The sequence below is a fragment of the Chiloscyllium punctatum genome, chromosome 5, assembly GCF_047496795.1.
Source record: "Chiloscyllium punctatum isolate Juve2018m chromosome 5, sChiPun1.3, whole genome shotgun sequence".
Taxonomy (NCBI): Eukaryota; Metazoa; Chordata; class Chondrichthyes; order Orectolobiformes; family Hemiscylliidae; genus Chiloscyllium; species Chiloscyllium punctatum.
This window is the reverse complement of record NC_092743.1, coordinates 68,347,359-68,362,231: the sequence shown is the minus strand read 5'-3', so window position 1 is coordinate 68,362,231 and position 14,873 is coordinate 68,347,359. Positions and strand designations below refer to the sequence as shown.

The following is a 14,873-nucleotide window of genomic DNA, read 5'->3' as shown; positions in this document are numbered from 1 at the left end:
GAAGAAGCGATTCCTGTCTGTTTTGATATTGTTGATTTCCTTTCTCTTGTACTCCAATTATTTTGCTTCCATTGTAATCATTTAGTAATTCTTTACTTTTTAAATATATTCTGTCCAGTCTTCTAACCTGCCACCCATCTTTGCACAATTTTATGTCTTTTCTTTGTGTGATAATATCTTTGACATTTTTAATTAATCACAGATGGTGAGTTCATTCCTTTAGAATTTTTGGTATTCGTTGAAATGTACATGTTTGTAATTTTGTAATAGCTCCTTAAATATTTGCCAGCGCATCTCTATTAACCTAAATTGCCAATTTTGTTTTTCATTCCCTGATAATTGTGTTGGTTCAAATTCAAAATAGTCATCATTGAGCCACAGATTTGTCCCTAAATCAGTGTGTAAAATTTGATTATGTTATGACCACTGCTATCTAAGAACACTTCCAATATGAAGTCAGTAATTAATCCTATCATGTTGGTCAAAACCATGTCTTGTATAGCCTGCTGTTTAAATGGGACCATAACATCCTGATCTAAGAAAATAGACAAAAACTTTCAGTGAATTCCTCATCTAGACTGCTTTTACCAATCTTATTTCCTAGTCTATGTGTAGATTAAAATTCCCCATGATAATGGTTGTAACTTTTGGCAAGCTTGCATTTTTTTTTGATAACCTGACCTAACATGTAATTTTGGTTAGGGGCTTGTATGGACCTCCTACAAGTGACCTTTTGATTTCATCATTCCTCATCTTTATCTAGACTGCTCCTTTTTACATCATCCCTCTCTCTATTGTCCTAGTATCATCCATAATTAACGAATCCAGTCCTCCATGTTTTCCTAGCTCCCTCTCCCTCTTCAAAGTCACATCCCCTTTAATACTCAGATTAAAATTTAGGATGTCCAGCAGTCATGTTCCAGTGATTAGAACAAATTCAGGAAATTAAGTCTAATCTAATGGCTATCAGTTAATCTATTTTGTTTCAAATGCTAATGCATTCAAATAATTACATTCAGTTTTGTCCTTTTTATTACTTTTGTAACCTCTATTCTTATCTGATTTTCTCGAATTCTCTACCCCTTTCCCATGTTAATTTATCCTTCTCTTGCCTGTGCTGGTGATTCACGATAGTGAAGATAAGATAAGAAAGCATTTCACATCTAAATAGTGTGTGTTATCTTTGATTGAGTTACCAGAATAAATCAATGGATCCTTGGTTTGACATCTTATCTGAAGGATTGCTTCATCACTACACAGTGTTTCACTGAAATACTACTTTAGATTATGATCAAGTCACTAATGGAGTTGCCAAGGACCCAGGCTCTGAATTTCCTCCCTTCGTCTCTAACTTTTCTACTTTAATTCTCTATCCCTGCCAATATATTAGCCCCAACACCAAGGGCTCTTATCTCTTGACGTAACTTTTTGTAAGGTGCTTTGTCAAACACCTTGTATTGTAGCAATTCCTTGTTCTACTCTTTCATGCGATGTGGAGGTCTCTGGTGAGAGAAACATTTCTTGCTATCATTTGAGAGGCTTGGTAGGTCATTTCAGAGTCAATTATGTTTCTGTTGATCTGTAGTAAATCACATGGGCTGTTCCCCCTGTGACAATAGTTATCATGATCACCATTGTGAGACTAGCTTTCAATTCTAGCTGCTGTGGTGAAATTTGAACCTGTGTTCATAGAGCATTAATCTGAGACCCTGCATTACTAGTCCAGTGATATATCCCCAATGTGCCACATCTTCCTCTATTTCACGTTCCAAATGTTTCATCAAAAAACATTAACAGAAAAGTGTGAAGTGATTTATTTTGGCAGAGCACAGAGTTGAGATTAGAACATAAAGGGTACAATTCCAAATAGAATGCAAGACCTCATTATAGGTGTATCATAAGTCTTTAATGGTTGCAAAACAATTTGAGAGAGTAGTTAATAAAATGTATAATATCCTAGACTTTATTTTAAAAAAGACATACAGTACAAGAGCAGATCCATTACATTGGGCTTGCATAAAACAACTTAACTATTGCATCCAGTTCTGTCATAATTTGGGAAGGATGATGAGGCATTAGAGAGGTTGTAGTAAAGAATGGCCACAGAGATGAGGAACTTTAGTGCCATAGGCAAATTGAAGAAATTAGGCAAATGATAGAGATATTCAAAAATATTATGACCTGGTGAGAGAGTAGATAGGGAAAATTTATTACAACTGGTGAATGGATTACAAATGAAAGGATAAGCTCATTGAGAAAATAAGAAGTGGGCATGAGAATCATTTTCACAGTAAATTGTGAAGATCTGCACTTTTCTGTCCAATAGTGTGGAACTGAGTCCAGTCAAATCGTTCGAAAGGGAATTAGGTTATTGCCTGAAAAGGGAGAAGGTGAGAGAATGACACTTGGTGCATTGCTCATTTGGAGATCCAGCACAAACATGATAATCAAGCTGCCTCGTTCTGTACTTAAACGATTCTGTGGGTGTGATTATCCAAAAGGAATGTGTAAATGGTAGGGAGAAAATTGGCACTGTTGGGAAGGTGAATTGAATTGAAAATTGCCTCTATGATGCTGAAAGCAATCAAAGAAGATTGGTTTACAATACACTGAGGATCCCAATGTTGTGACATTTTCTTATATATTATATATTAAAAGTTATCTGTAGGTCCGATCCTATACACAGCAACACATCAAAACTAAGCAAACCAGAAGTTCCTTTGTTAATCTGAAAGAAAAACTAAAGAACTAGTGAAACTTCTTAGTCTCACTGTTCCAGAAATTATATCCTTGCAGTACTGCTGTTCTTTTAAAGTAAACCAGATGTAGACTTGGGTGATATGTGAGGATTACAATTATCAATAATTTTTATTGTATTAATCATTTCTGATATGTATACAATAATGACTAATTACTATTCAATTAGTTACACTTACCTTATATCATGCATATGTCTCGCAACTCTCTCCTTTAAAGATCGATCAACTTGAATCACTCCTGAAAAAGAATGGCTGCATGGATGAAAAGGGAAATCACAGGAATGAAAATGATCATTGGAGAAAGGAAGGCTGCACTACCTGTTACTGTAAAGTATGTATAAAGTTGCAGGTGATGTACAGTTGTCTCATACAGAGTATTTTACACACAAACAACTCACAGGCTTGTAATACTGATGGCCAGAAAGTCTTTGGAGCAGTGTTGACTGGAGTGTCATGTCAGGACAATTTAAATCCTAGTGCAGTTTATTTTGTGGAAATTGCCTCTGAAATTGAAGATTCTATTTGGTAATTTCTGTACAATAAAGCCAATTTAATGTTGCAGAATTTAGAGGAGTCTGACTCTTTTAACAATCACCCAGCATGAGTGGGTTCAAGAAACCACTTCACATCCTGAATAATTAAACTGCATGCCAACTTATGACTGAATCCCCAACTACAACTTTACCTGACTCTTGACACACCTAGCCCCACTAGACGCAACCACAGTTCCGAGCCTGATCCGACCTTGCTGGAGCTAATACCATTCCAGTCGCCCCATAATCTAATCTAGCCCAGCCTTGCTGGAGCTGACACTTATATACCTCACCAGCTTGAAACAACCATGTTCGAACATTCAGCCACCCTCAACCTCTCAATCCTGATGCAATGACCCACCCTACCATAGTACACTGTCACGGAACTGGCACATAACCCCTTACCTGTGAAGTTACTTTACTTAGCCTTATATGCTCATTTTCCCTCGGTCACAAAGTGCTTTTGAGATCTTTAACTCCAGAAATAAGACAGCAAATGTCATGATAAAGAGGAGTGACTAGGCCTATGACTTGGATGAGGGAATGCTACTTTTATCAAGTTTATTTCCCCTTACTTCTCTCTGGACACATTTGGAACAGGCCATACTCAGAGTCACGGCTGAAGAAATTGTTGATGGGTAAGTAGGTAATTTGAAGAGGAATACCTTCAGTCAAATCTGTTTGGATAGAAGTTGGAACATATGCTCCTAGATATTACTTTATTGCATATATTAACCCATTTATTTCAAACCAGTTGGCGTCAATGTTGAAATAAACCTAATCTATGAATTGAGATTATCTAGTTTCCTAATTCCTGCCTTTTAATATTACGCAGCTTTAAAACATGGCTGAAATTTGCAGAGCACCATAGTTTCCACACTAAGAAATCCCTAAGGACAGCCTATCATGAAGCTAACAGTCATTCCTCAGGGTTTCTAAGGTTTGCTGCGGCATGAATAGCTTTTAAGGGGAAATTTTTGCCTCTTTATCGGCCAACTGGATGATTGGCCACTCTGTAGTCACAGCACCACCAACTGGAAGCAATTATACTTCTGGGACTACAAACAGTTCTGCCATGCCAAGAACCCCAGGTGATCCTGGTTTTGGGGGGGGTTTCAGCAAATTGGATGATGGGAGGAGGTGCCTGGGTTCAAGAGACTAAGGGGAGGATCATTTAAATAATATTCAGTCCTTCTGGCAAAATGCATAACATGTTTTCCCACATCATATTTCATCTGACAAGATTTTGCCTACTCACTTAACCTGTCTTCATCCCGCTGCAAATTATTTCTGTCATGCTCAGAACTTCCCTTACCACCTGTTTTTGTCTCATCTGTAAACTTAGCTGTCGTACATTGAATTCCCTCATCCAAATCATTTGATACATTTCGTAAATAATTATGGTCTCAGCACTGTGGCACTCTACTCTTTACAGGTTTCCATCTTGAAAATACCCCCCCCCCACCACCACCTTCTGTGTTCTGTTTGTGAACCAATCCTTAATCCATGCTAGAAGAAAGTGAGGACTGCAGATGCTAGAGATCAGCCTGACCTGCTATGCTTTTCCAGCATCTCACACTCGATTTAATCCATGCTAACATACTACCTCCAACACCATGGATCTTATCTTTTTAAGTAACCTTTGTTACTTAAAAAGATGCCTTAATAATACTTAGTAAGATGCCTTATTAATATCATTTGGAAATCAAGATTGTGTCTATTGATTTCCCAATTATCTATCCTGCTTGTTGTCTCTTCAAAAGAATTATAATGAATTTTTCAGTATGATTTTTCCTTTATGACACCATTCTTACACTGTCTGATTATATTCTTTATAATATGTACTGAAATAATTCCACAAAGGCTTAGTATCTTGTCACTAAGTCACTCTTTACTTATAGGAGAGACCTTGACACTGATCCAACTTCCTCCGAGCCAGCTCTGAGTGCACAGAACTCTGGCATTACCATTTCTAATCTGTCAGCTAGGGCTCCCTGATTGTACCAGATTAACAGCGTCAATCAGGGAACTCCTTTTCTGAGGTTCACCTGCCTAACCTCATTTTATGCACTACAATGATCTTCTATTATATCATTTGTAATACACGCTAATATTTTCACAATGACAGGTGTTAAACTAATTAACATGGTTTCTGCTGCTGTCCCTTTTCTATATAAAGGTGTTACGTTAGAAGTTTACCAATCCTGTGGGTCGCTTTTCCATATCTTAAACGTTTGCTGAGTGAAAACGTTTTGCCTCATTCCACTCTTGATTCTTTTACGGATCATTTTAAATCTATGCCCTCATATTCTTGTTCCTTTAGCAAGTGGGAATAGCTTCTCCTTACCTGCTCTATACAGCCTGCTCATGCTTTTGAAAACCTCTGTCTAACCTCACAATTAAGTATATTCAAGACCGAGGTAGACAGGTAGGATCAAGGATTATCAAAAAAAAAGGCAGGCAAGTGGAGTTGCAGAACAACAGATCAACCATGATCTCATTGAATGTTAAATCACATTTGATGGCCAAATGATCTTCTGCTCCTACATCTTATGGTCCCTTGCTGTAGATGGATTTTGACAGTGTCATGAGAGCCTGCAGGACCTCTGTCTGCTACACCAGAACTTCAAAAGACTGAAGGACTGACCAGGACTTAATGTACAGATTTTCTTTACAGCTACATTCTTTCCAGGCCAATTTTTAAATTCCATTTTCCATTTGCATGATGAAGCATGGTGAGCAGGATAGCCATCTCCTCAATTTACAATTCTAGTGAAATTCTGCTACATCCTTTCCAAGCATAGTATGCTTGGAGGAACAACTTCACCCATGGGTGGCTACTTCCAAGTGTGATCCTGAGTGCTGCCAGAGCTACAATCCATATCAGGATATCTGACTCCCACATTAAGATCAACAGCAGTTTGAACCTCTTTTGTTCAATGACCACCAACATGTTCTTTTATGAACTGAATATCAGTCGTCTTACAACTTGTTGGCACTAACTGGATCATATCCCATTCACCTGTATTTAGACCATAAGACCTTAAGACATAGGAGCAGAAATTAGGCAATTAAGCCCATCAAGTCTGCTCTGCCACTCAATCATGACGACTGATAAATTTCTCAACCCCATTCTCCCCTTTTCTCCCTGTAACCCTTGATCCCCTTAATACTCAAGAACCTATCTATCTCAGTCTTAAATATACTCAATGACCTGGCCTCCGCAGTCTTCTCTGGCAATGAATTAGAAGTCTTAAAATGACATAAGGTCTGAAGTTGCAAATATTAAGAACTGGTCACTTGCAGGCATATCAGAAAGTTGGATTAACACGTCCTGAGTTTTGAAAACTGAATTTCATTCCCATAAAACAATTTTTGTTAATTTTAGAAAACAAACAGGCAGTCAGCAATTATAAATTGCTCATGATTTGACTATTGGTATCAATGTCATTCATTCAAGAATGCTTGCACAATGATATAATCTCCAGAGACAATGGAACATACCCCTTTGAAATTTAATCCATAAAGAATTAGCTCACTGAATATTTCAGATTCCATAAACAGTTGACTAGAAAGGCCTTTTTGGTAAGGTTCCACATGATTGGCTGCTCTGGAAAGTGGAATCCACAGGAAGTGGGCAAATTGGATACACAATTGGTTTGATGGTAGGAAGCCAATCAGTAGTGGAAGGATGCTTATTGGACTGGAGGCCTGTGACTGGTGGAGTGCCTCGAGTCGGTGCTGGGCCCATTTCTGTTTGTTATCTATAATCAATGATTTGGGTGAGAATGTACAAGATATGATTAGTAAGTTTGCAGATGACACTAAAATAGACAGTATTGTGGACAGTGAGGAAGATCTTCAGATCTGCAGCAGGACTTTGATCAGCTGGGAAAGTAGGCTGAGAAATGGCAATTGGTGTTTAATATAGATAAGTGTGAGGTCTTGCATTTTGGAAAGTCAAATCAAGGTAGGAGTTTCATGGTGAATGATAGGGCTTTAAGGAGCATAGTAGAACAGAGTATGTCCTTCCTGAGGTATGGGGGCCAAAACTGGACACAGTACTCCAAATGTGACCTAACCGGAGCTTTAAAAAGTCTCAGTTGCACAACGGTGCTTTTATATTCCAACCCTCTTGAGATAAATGACAACATTGCATTCGCTTTCTTAATCACGAACTCAACCTGCATGTTTACCTTTAGAGAATCCTTGACTAGCACTCCCAGATCCCTTTGTACTTTGGCCTTATGAATTTTCTTACCGTTTAGAAAGTAGTCCATGCTTGTATTCTTTTTTCCAAAGTGCAAGACCTTGCATTTGCTCACATTGAATTCCATCAGCCATTTCCTGGACCACTCTCCCCAACTGTCTAGATCTTTCTGCAAGATGGACATTTTAATCGGCTTGGACCAGTTTGGACCAAAGGGCCTGTCTCCATGTTGTAGGACTCTATGACTCTAAATATGGCAAAAAGTAATTGAGTAGATGTCCATTTGAATCATGTTTGCAAAATGAGAAGTTATGACTAAACCTTATGATTGAAATGCTGTTTTCCCACAAAAATGTCTAGTGGTTGGTGACATTTTATACAACTGGCAGGGAATTTTAACAGTTTTGTTGATTCTTTCTTTCTAGAATGGACAGGTGACTTGCTATGCGGAAAAATGTCCTCTTCTCAAGTGCTCCAAATCTACCAAAAAGAAAGGGAGGTGTTGTCCTGTCTGCATGAAGTCAGCAAGTAAAATTGAACCTTTTGCATAGTTCTGGATAAAAGAATGCAGTACTTGGAGGGGAAAAAAATGTGTTTCTCAGCCTCTTGCAATGTCTACTGATGTCTGGATAACAAAGACAGGGAGAGAACGAACTTTCTGGTCTTATGTTGACCATTGCTGGCACTCTGCACTAGTCCATTTTCTCACTTTAAGCAATGTCTCATTTTAAAGAAAAGATCAGTTTCATCAAAGTGTTAAATCAGCCCTCAGTAACAAATTTATGGAGTTAAAACTATTTGCAGTTTAAATATGAAACTACTCTCACTGTAAACCTTTTGCAAAAATTAAAAACAGAAAATGTTCTGAGTACTCAGCAGGCCAAGCAGCTTCTGTGGAAAGGGAATTGAAGTTAACTTTACAATTTGATGAGCATATGTGGTTCTGATGAAAACCTGAAATGTTGATCTGATTTTGCAGTCAGTTAGTGGTGAAATAACAGTGCTAATATTGGTCCACAAGAAAGCTACCCACAAATACGTAGTAATCTTTGTAGCACGGGGAACTTTCCTTTTCCCAATGTTGATTTGAAATTGGTGCTATAAACCAAGAGAACCTCTAGGCCTTCGACAATGCTGATGCCAAGAAACAGAATAAGTGGTCCGTCAGGTTGACTCATTCTCACAGAGAGCAAATCAGGAACTAAAATGCAGGGTCTTTCACTTTTAATTTAAATTTTAAAAATCAAAATAAATGATTGGAAAATATTCATTGAATTAAGTCAGAAGCAAAAATATAAACAAGGTATTATTCTTAACGTCTGTTGCGTTAATATATTGGAGAAATTTAATGTTTCACAAATGTAACATTAGTTTTTAGGGACAGAACTTTTGTTCAGCAGTAATTATAAAACCTAATATAATTTTCACAAAACCTAGTGCCTCATTCAATAAGATGCAACCTCTTCAGGATGTTTGCAATATCACTTAAAAAAAACTTAAAGCCAACCTGAGTAGCAATCCCTTCACCACTGCTGTATGTTCTGCTGAGTGCCTCCAGCATTATTCTTTTTCAGATTTCTGGTATCAACATATTTTACTCTGGCATGAAGGTGCTGGAATTTATTTGAAAAGCATTGCTATTTATCACATTGTCAAGGTACCTTTATCATTTTAAAACTCATTACTTAGATACTGCAGTTATGATTTGCATTTTAATTAATTTATTTTTTTTGAAGCAGTGATAAATATTAAGGTAATGTTCACTGAGAAGTGATTATGTTGTCTTCACATACACTATCCAAAGACTAACCATTTGGTAAATTCCAACTGTCATCATTATGTTGTTCAAGAGAACGTCAGTAGCCATGATGGTGATTGTGTAAAGACCCATTTTCTTCATTCTACCAAATGTACCTCACACCTTTTCAAAGCCAGGGATGTGTTGTGCACAAATATGGTGCTGATAATTATGCCTCAAAATTGGATCATTGTTGGATTGTATTATTCTTTTCTAATTTTATATAAAGATTTGTAACAATACAAATATAGTACCAATGATCTGATGTAACACTTGAAATGTTCAGTTTTAAAGCTTGTTAGCAAAGTAATTGGAATTTTATACTTTTGGGCAATGAGTATTTGAAATGTCATTTAAATATAAATTACTATTCTTATATTTCACAAGCTTTAAGAATCATTTACATACCTATATATGCCTTGACTATAGTACTGCACATATGTGAAATTTACAGCTACAGGATAATACATTTCTTTCTTGAAAAATAACTTTTGTTTTAAAACATTACACTTTGTATGGGTAGATTGGTACCCGAGACCCTTGGTGCTTCAACAATTTTTGCATTCATGTATGTTTGGTATCAGCAATAATACATGAAGTTCAATTCTTTTTGTACGTTCATTATGGCGGAATTATGTTGAAAATTGTAATCATCTTTATATATTCTGATGTGATTGTATTTTAATTCATAATTTTATTTATAATTTTTAATGCACGCATCCAAATAAAAATCTAGATATTAAAAAAACTTTATTAGGCATTGCTGTGGCCCATTCGAGCACATGGTGTTTATATTTTCAAATGCATTTTTAAAGTTAAAGCCTTGTTCATATATATGAACAGTATTAAAAACATACTTTTTTGTTGCTTTGACATTTGACGTTGATGAATGGATAAATATTGGCTAAGACACTCGGGAGAAATCCTTTTCTCTTTTTTGAAACTGTGGCATGGATCTTTTCTGTCCTTTTTCATGTTTAAGTATTCAAAATGGGACTTGTGCCCACAATATGCTAGAAATGTGAGTGTGCCTGCTAAGCATAACTGCTATGTATCATTAATTTGCAATTTAGCCTTCTCTGCTTCTATGACAGTAACCCCTGTAACTTAGTTTCCCCTCCATGGTGTATTGAAGGAGAAACTAAATGGGCATGGTGGAGAAGAATTGGGCAATAGATGAAGTAGGGTGGGAGGACAAGTATGTCCGTGTCCAGCTGAGTGGTTTCTTTCTATCCTGTTAACTTGTGCAATAACATCTGTACTTTTCCCTGTTTTGACAGTTAACACGTGCAAGTTCTAAAAGAATTTCAGTGCATGAGAGGGTTAACCTGTGCCATTTCATTTCAGTGGCATACGCCAGTGGCAAAACACTTGCAAAATTAATTTCTTTTAATGTAATGAAAAATGTCCTCTGCCTACTAGTTATGACTGTGTACAGTAACATGTACTACAAGTTTCTGGTGATGTTTTATAATGATACAATAATACTATGAGTTTCTGTCTGAAAATGAACTGAATATGTTTCAATGAAAGCATTTATGTCTGTAGTCAGCAAAATAGAGACCATTAAAAGGTTTTGAAGTGTGAATGCTGTGGTATTTTCTTGGAATTATTTAGAAATGAGCAACTTTTGATTGACTTGCCTTTTTTTTTAATATTGCATTCAAATATAGCATATCATTGTTACAAGTAAAGGTGATAAAAAAATCATTAAAAATGGTCATGGAATAGAATGATGGCCCATAAAACTTATCCCTGTCAACAAAGATTTTGGTGCAATTTTGTCTCTATTGGCAACTGTAGTGAATATGCCAAACATTATTTTAGTAAAGGCATTGGCAAGTGTAAATGGAATACCTACTGGGAGTATACACTGTAAATAAATCATGACATCAACCATCTGGAACCCAACATTTAAGCTAATGCACTCCTTAAACTCACACATTTGAAGATGTATTCAGCACCTCAAAGGATGCTCTACATGTACCATGTCCATGGGAATCATCAACTAACTTCAGGTCTGTTTCTGATTAATTTGGTATCTTCTGTAGTTGCTTAAAATTCTGAACTTCATAGTGGGCGGTCTAGCAGGTATTAAAGAACATATCCTAGCTTCAAGGAGTCTGCAAAACAATTTATCTCCAGGCATAGTTGTGGTAGATCCCCTTATACTACGGTATGGCAAAGTGAATGAACAGAGGCAACATGAAACAGGGCAAACTGCTGAAATAGGGAGGAAAAAGTGTTGGGAAAATGCTCTTAGCAGGAGGTCACAGCTACAAAGTGTACAAAGTGAAATTTGCATACCCAAACCTCAGTAAGCAACTGTGAAGGGAAATTTCCAAGCAAAATCAAGGTGGGTTTGGAACCAGGCAGATTAAGGGGGGGGAGAAAAAAGTTGATGTTATGTTCTCCTCTTTAGCTGCTTTCATGGGGGTGGGATTTTGTAGAAAAGTAAGCAACCCTCCCACTCTGGTCTCCTATTGCCGCTTCAATAACTTCAACCTCCCTCAGTCAGCAATCTTTCTCAATAGGTGGCTAATTCAGCTGCCTTCAAAGACCGTGGATCTGGAGACAGAAGTCATAGAGTCATAGAGATGTACAGAACGGAAACAGACCCTTCGGTTCAACCTGTCCACGCCGACCAGATATCCCAACCCAATCTAGTCCCACCTGCCAGCACCCGGCCCATATACCTCCAAACCCATACATCCATCCAAATGCTTGTTAAATGTTGCAATTGTACCAGCCTCCATCACTTCCTCATTCCATGCACCTTCTGTGTGAAAACGTTGCCCCTTAAGTCTTTTTTTTTATCTTTCCCCCTCTCACCTTTAACCTATGCCCTCTAGTTCTGGGCTCCCTGACCTCAGGGAAAAGACTTAGGATAAATAGACAATCAATGCCCCTCATAATTTTGCAAACCTCTATAAGGTCACCCCTCAGCCTCCGACGCTCCTGGGAAAACAGCCCCAGCCTGTTCAGCCTCTCCTTATAGCTCAACTCCTCCAACCCTGGCAACATCCTTGTAAATCTTTTCTGAACCCTTTCAAGTTTCACAACATCTTTCTGATAGGAAGGAGACCAGAATTGTATGCAATATTCCAACAGTGGCCTCACCAATGACTTATACGGCCACAACATGACCTCCCAACTCCTGTACTCAATACTCTGACCAACAAAGGAAAGCATACCAAATGCTGCCTTCACTATCCTATTTACCTGTGACTCCAAGGAGCTATTAACCTGCACTCCAAGGTCTCTTTGTTCAGCAACACTTCCCTAGGACCTTACCATTAAGTATGTATGTTTCAAAATCCCACCACCTTCTTGCCTCTTCCAAAATTATGTTACAGTGGCCTAATCTTGACCTTTGTAGAATTAAGTAAAAATCCCCTTTTCCTATAATACTGGACAAAAACCCTGGATGTTTTTAGCATCTAAAATACTACACAAAAGCCTGAGCTCAGGCTGCATCATATACTCACAGAGCCAGAATGATTTCAGTCCGGAACCATTATTCTGTCCGAAAATCCATTTTTTACTTTCACCCTAAGAGAACAATCAACGAGATCTAACACTAGACTGAAACTAACTTTTACATTTCAGTCTAAACAACCTAGACATTATAGAATCTATACAGATATCAGACAGTCCACTTCAATCTATAGTAATTCAGAGAGATGTTGCGTATTCAAACTCCATCAAAATACATTCACACATATTCTTAACTGTCAGGAAGGCAATTGACCTCAATGGGAACACCAGTAATACATTAGCAAGTACAGATTTGGCACGGAGATAAGAGACCAACAATTAGTTTAATTGTAGGGCCTGACCTCACCTAAAGACTTATCCCCACAGCTACCTCGAGAAGAGGGATCCCAAACAGCTGTCTCTCCAAGAGCAATCCCCCCAGCTATTCCCCAGGAGGCATTCCAAACAGTGATCCCCAGAAGAAGAATGACAGCAGCTAATTCCAGTGGCTACTTCCAAGAGCTATCTCCAGAAGGGGGATCCAGACAGCAATTCTGAAATTACTAACACAGGCCTGTTCTATACTAGGGGAATCAGCAGCAACTGTCCACGACCAGCAGACCTAAGAACTGACCAACTCCAAAAACAACCAACAAGACCACAGACACATCCTGAGGTGAAAACCGACTGTCAAAACCATCGCAAAATAAGGGAAACCAAGTACTCACCCAATAAATCCAACATACATCCTACCACATTAGTGGACTCAACCCAGGCTGAAGGCCTACTCTGTCCAAAGTCGTCTTCAAGGAACCAGGTATAGCAAGCGCGAACAGTCCGCTGTACTTCAAAATCATATTTTCCCCATTGGTGAGCTTAAACTCCAGAGACTCCAACGTTTCCAACTCAGGTGTTGGGTCTGGGGTTAGAGGGGGGAGAAGGCGCATGGTGACAGTGAGGGACCCAGGACTAGGAAGCCTGATTAAAATGTCTATGATTAACACTGTTGTTTCAGTTCTAATTGTGTTTAATCTGTATTTGATTTAATAGTGTAACTGTCCTTTGTATAATCATGTTAATTTCACTGTTTAATTGCATTTGTCTTTATTTTTTGTATTATAGTTACCTTTGTGTATTTAATAAATGCAGTAAGTCTTATGCCCTGAAACACCTGTCCACTGCCGCCTTCATTTCATATTCCTAAATAAGTGTCAGAAGCAGGGATCTGGGAGTGATTCAAACCATTTAAAAATCAGCAAATTACTGATGGCAAGCCAGAACTCTACACCTTCCCACCTAATCAACCACCCCACCCTGTCAATTATTGGTCACTATCTTAGCCCCAGGAGGGACAAGAAAGAGTCAGCCCATCTGACTAACAAACAGGACTGAACCTGGTCCATTTTAGTTGTGGAAACCAGGCATAGGAAATAATGTGGTTGGTACACAGAGTGACACAGGCATTCTTTCATCACAGCCCATATCCATGGTCACTAAAACCATAAATCTCTATGCAAGTATGAAGGAGAAACAGAAAAGGATTTTCTGTACTAGAAGCGATTGCCCATAATGTTTCAAAAGAGCTGGAAAAGTAAATTAACGTTCTCTGACACACTGGTTGTTTGCACACATGGCTGCTGGGAAGAGCTGAGGGTTTTCTGTTCAGAAACAGAACAAACACCCATGTAGTAACCCAAGGAAGCATTGAAATATCAATAGGGAAATTTCTTTTAGAGAGGAAACTCATTTAGCGAGGTTTTGGTGGTTTTAATCCTATGTTTGCCATGTTGGGTATTGGCATTTTATAACAAAATGATCTCTCACACTGGAAGATCAAGCTGTATAAAAAACTCAATAGTTTTCTCAAAGATTCTGTAAAGTTGCAGCAGCTGAAAAGATACAGAAACCCAATAGAATTAAATACAAATCGGGGAAATCCTCAAACATTCTAAAAGATAGTATGGGAGACATCCCACTTAGTTGGAGAGCTGAGAAAAGTCATTTGAGCATGAACAAGTCTGAATTACCAGAGATGGAAAAAGAATCCCACAAGTACAAATTAAAATTCACCACAGAAAGAATTGAGACTTCAGGAT

General features: G+C 38.0%; 1 protein-coding gene across 2 annotated transcripts in view; it reads left to right on the top strand.

Moving 5' to 3' along the window:
• Nucleotides 1–13,753, top strand: part of LOC140477143 (peroxidasin homolog) — a 583,119-nt gene extending 569,366 nt beyond the window's left edge. For both annotated transcript variants that reach the window (XM_072570507.1, XM_072570508.1), the window contains 2 exons: nt 2,977–3,090; nt 7,928–13,753. In XM_072570507.1, the coding sequence (XP_072426608.1) occupies nt 2,977–3,090; nt 7,928–8,053 (240 nt within the window). In that variant the 3' untranslated portion in view covers nt 8,054–13,753. The remainder of the gene's footprint in view (nt 1–2,976; nt 3,091–7,927) is intronic.
• The last annotated feature ends 1,120 nt before the right edge of the window (nt 13,754–14,873 follow it).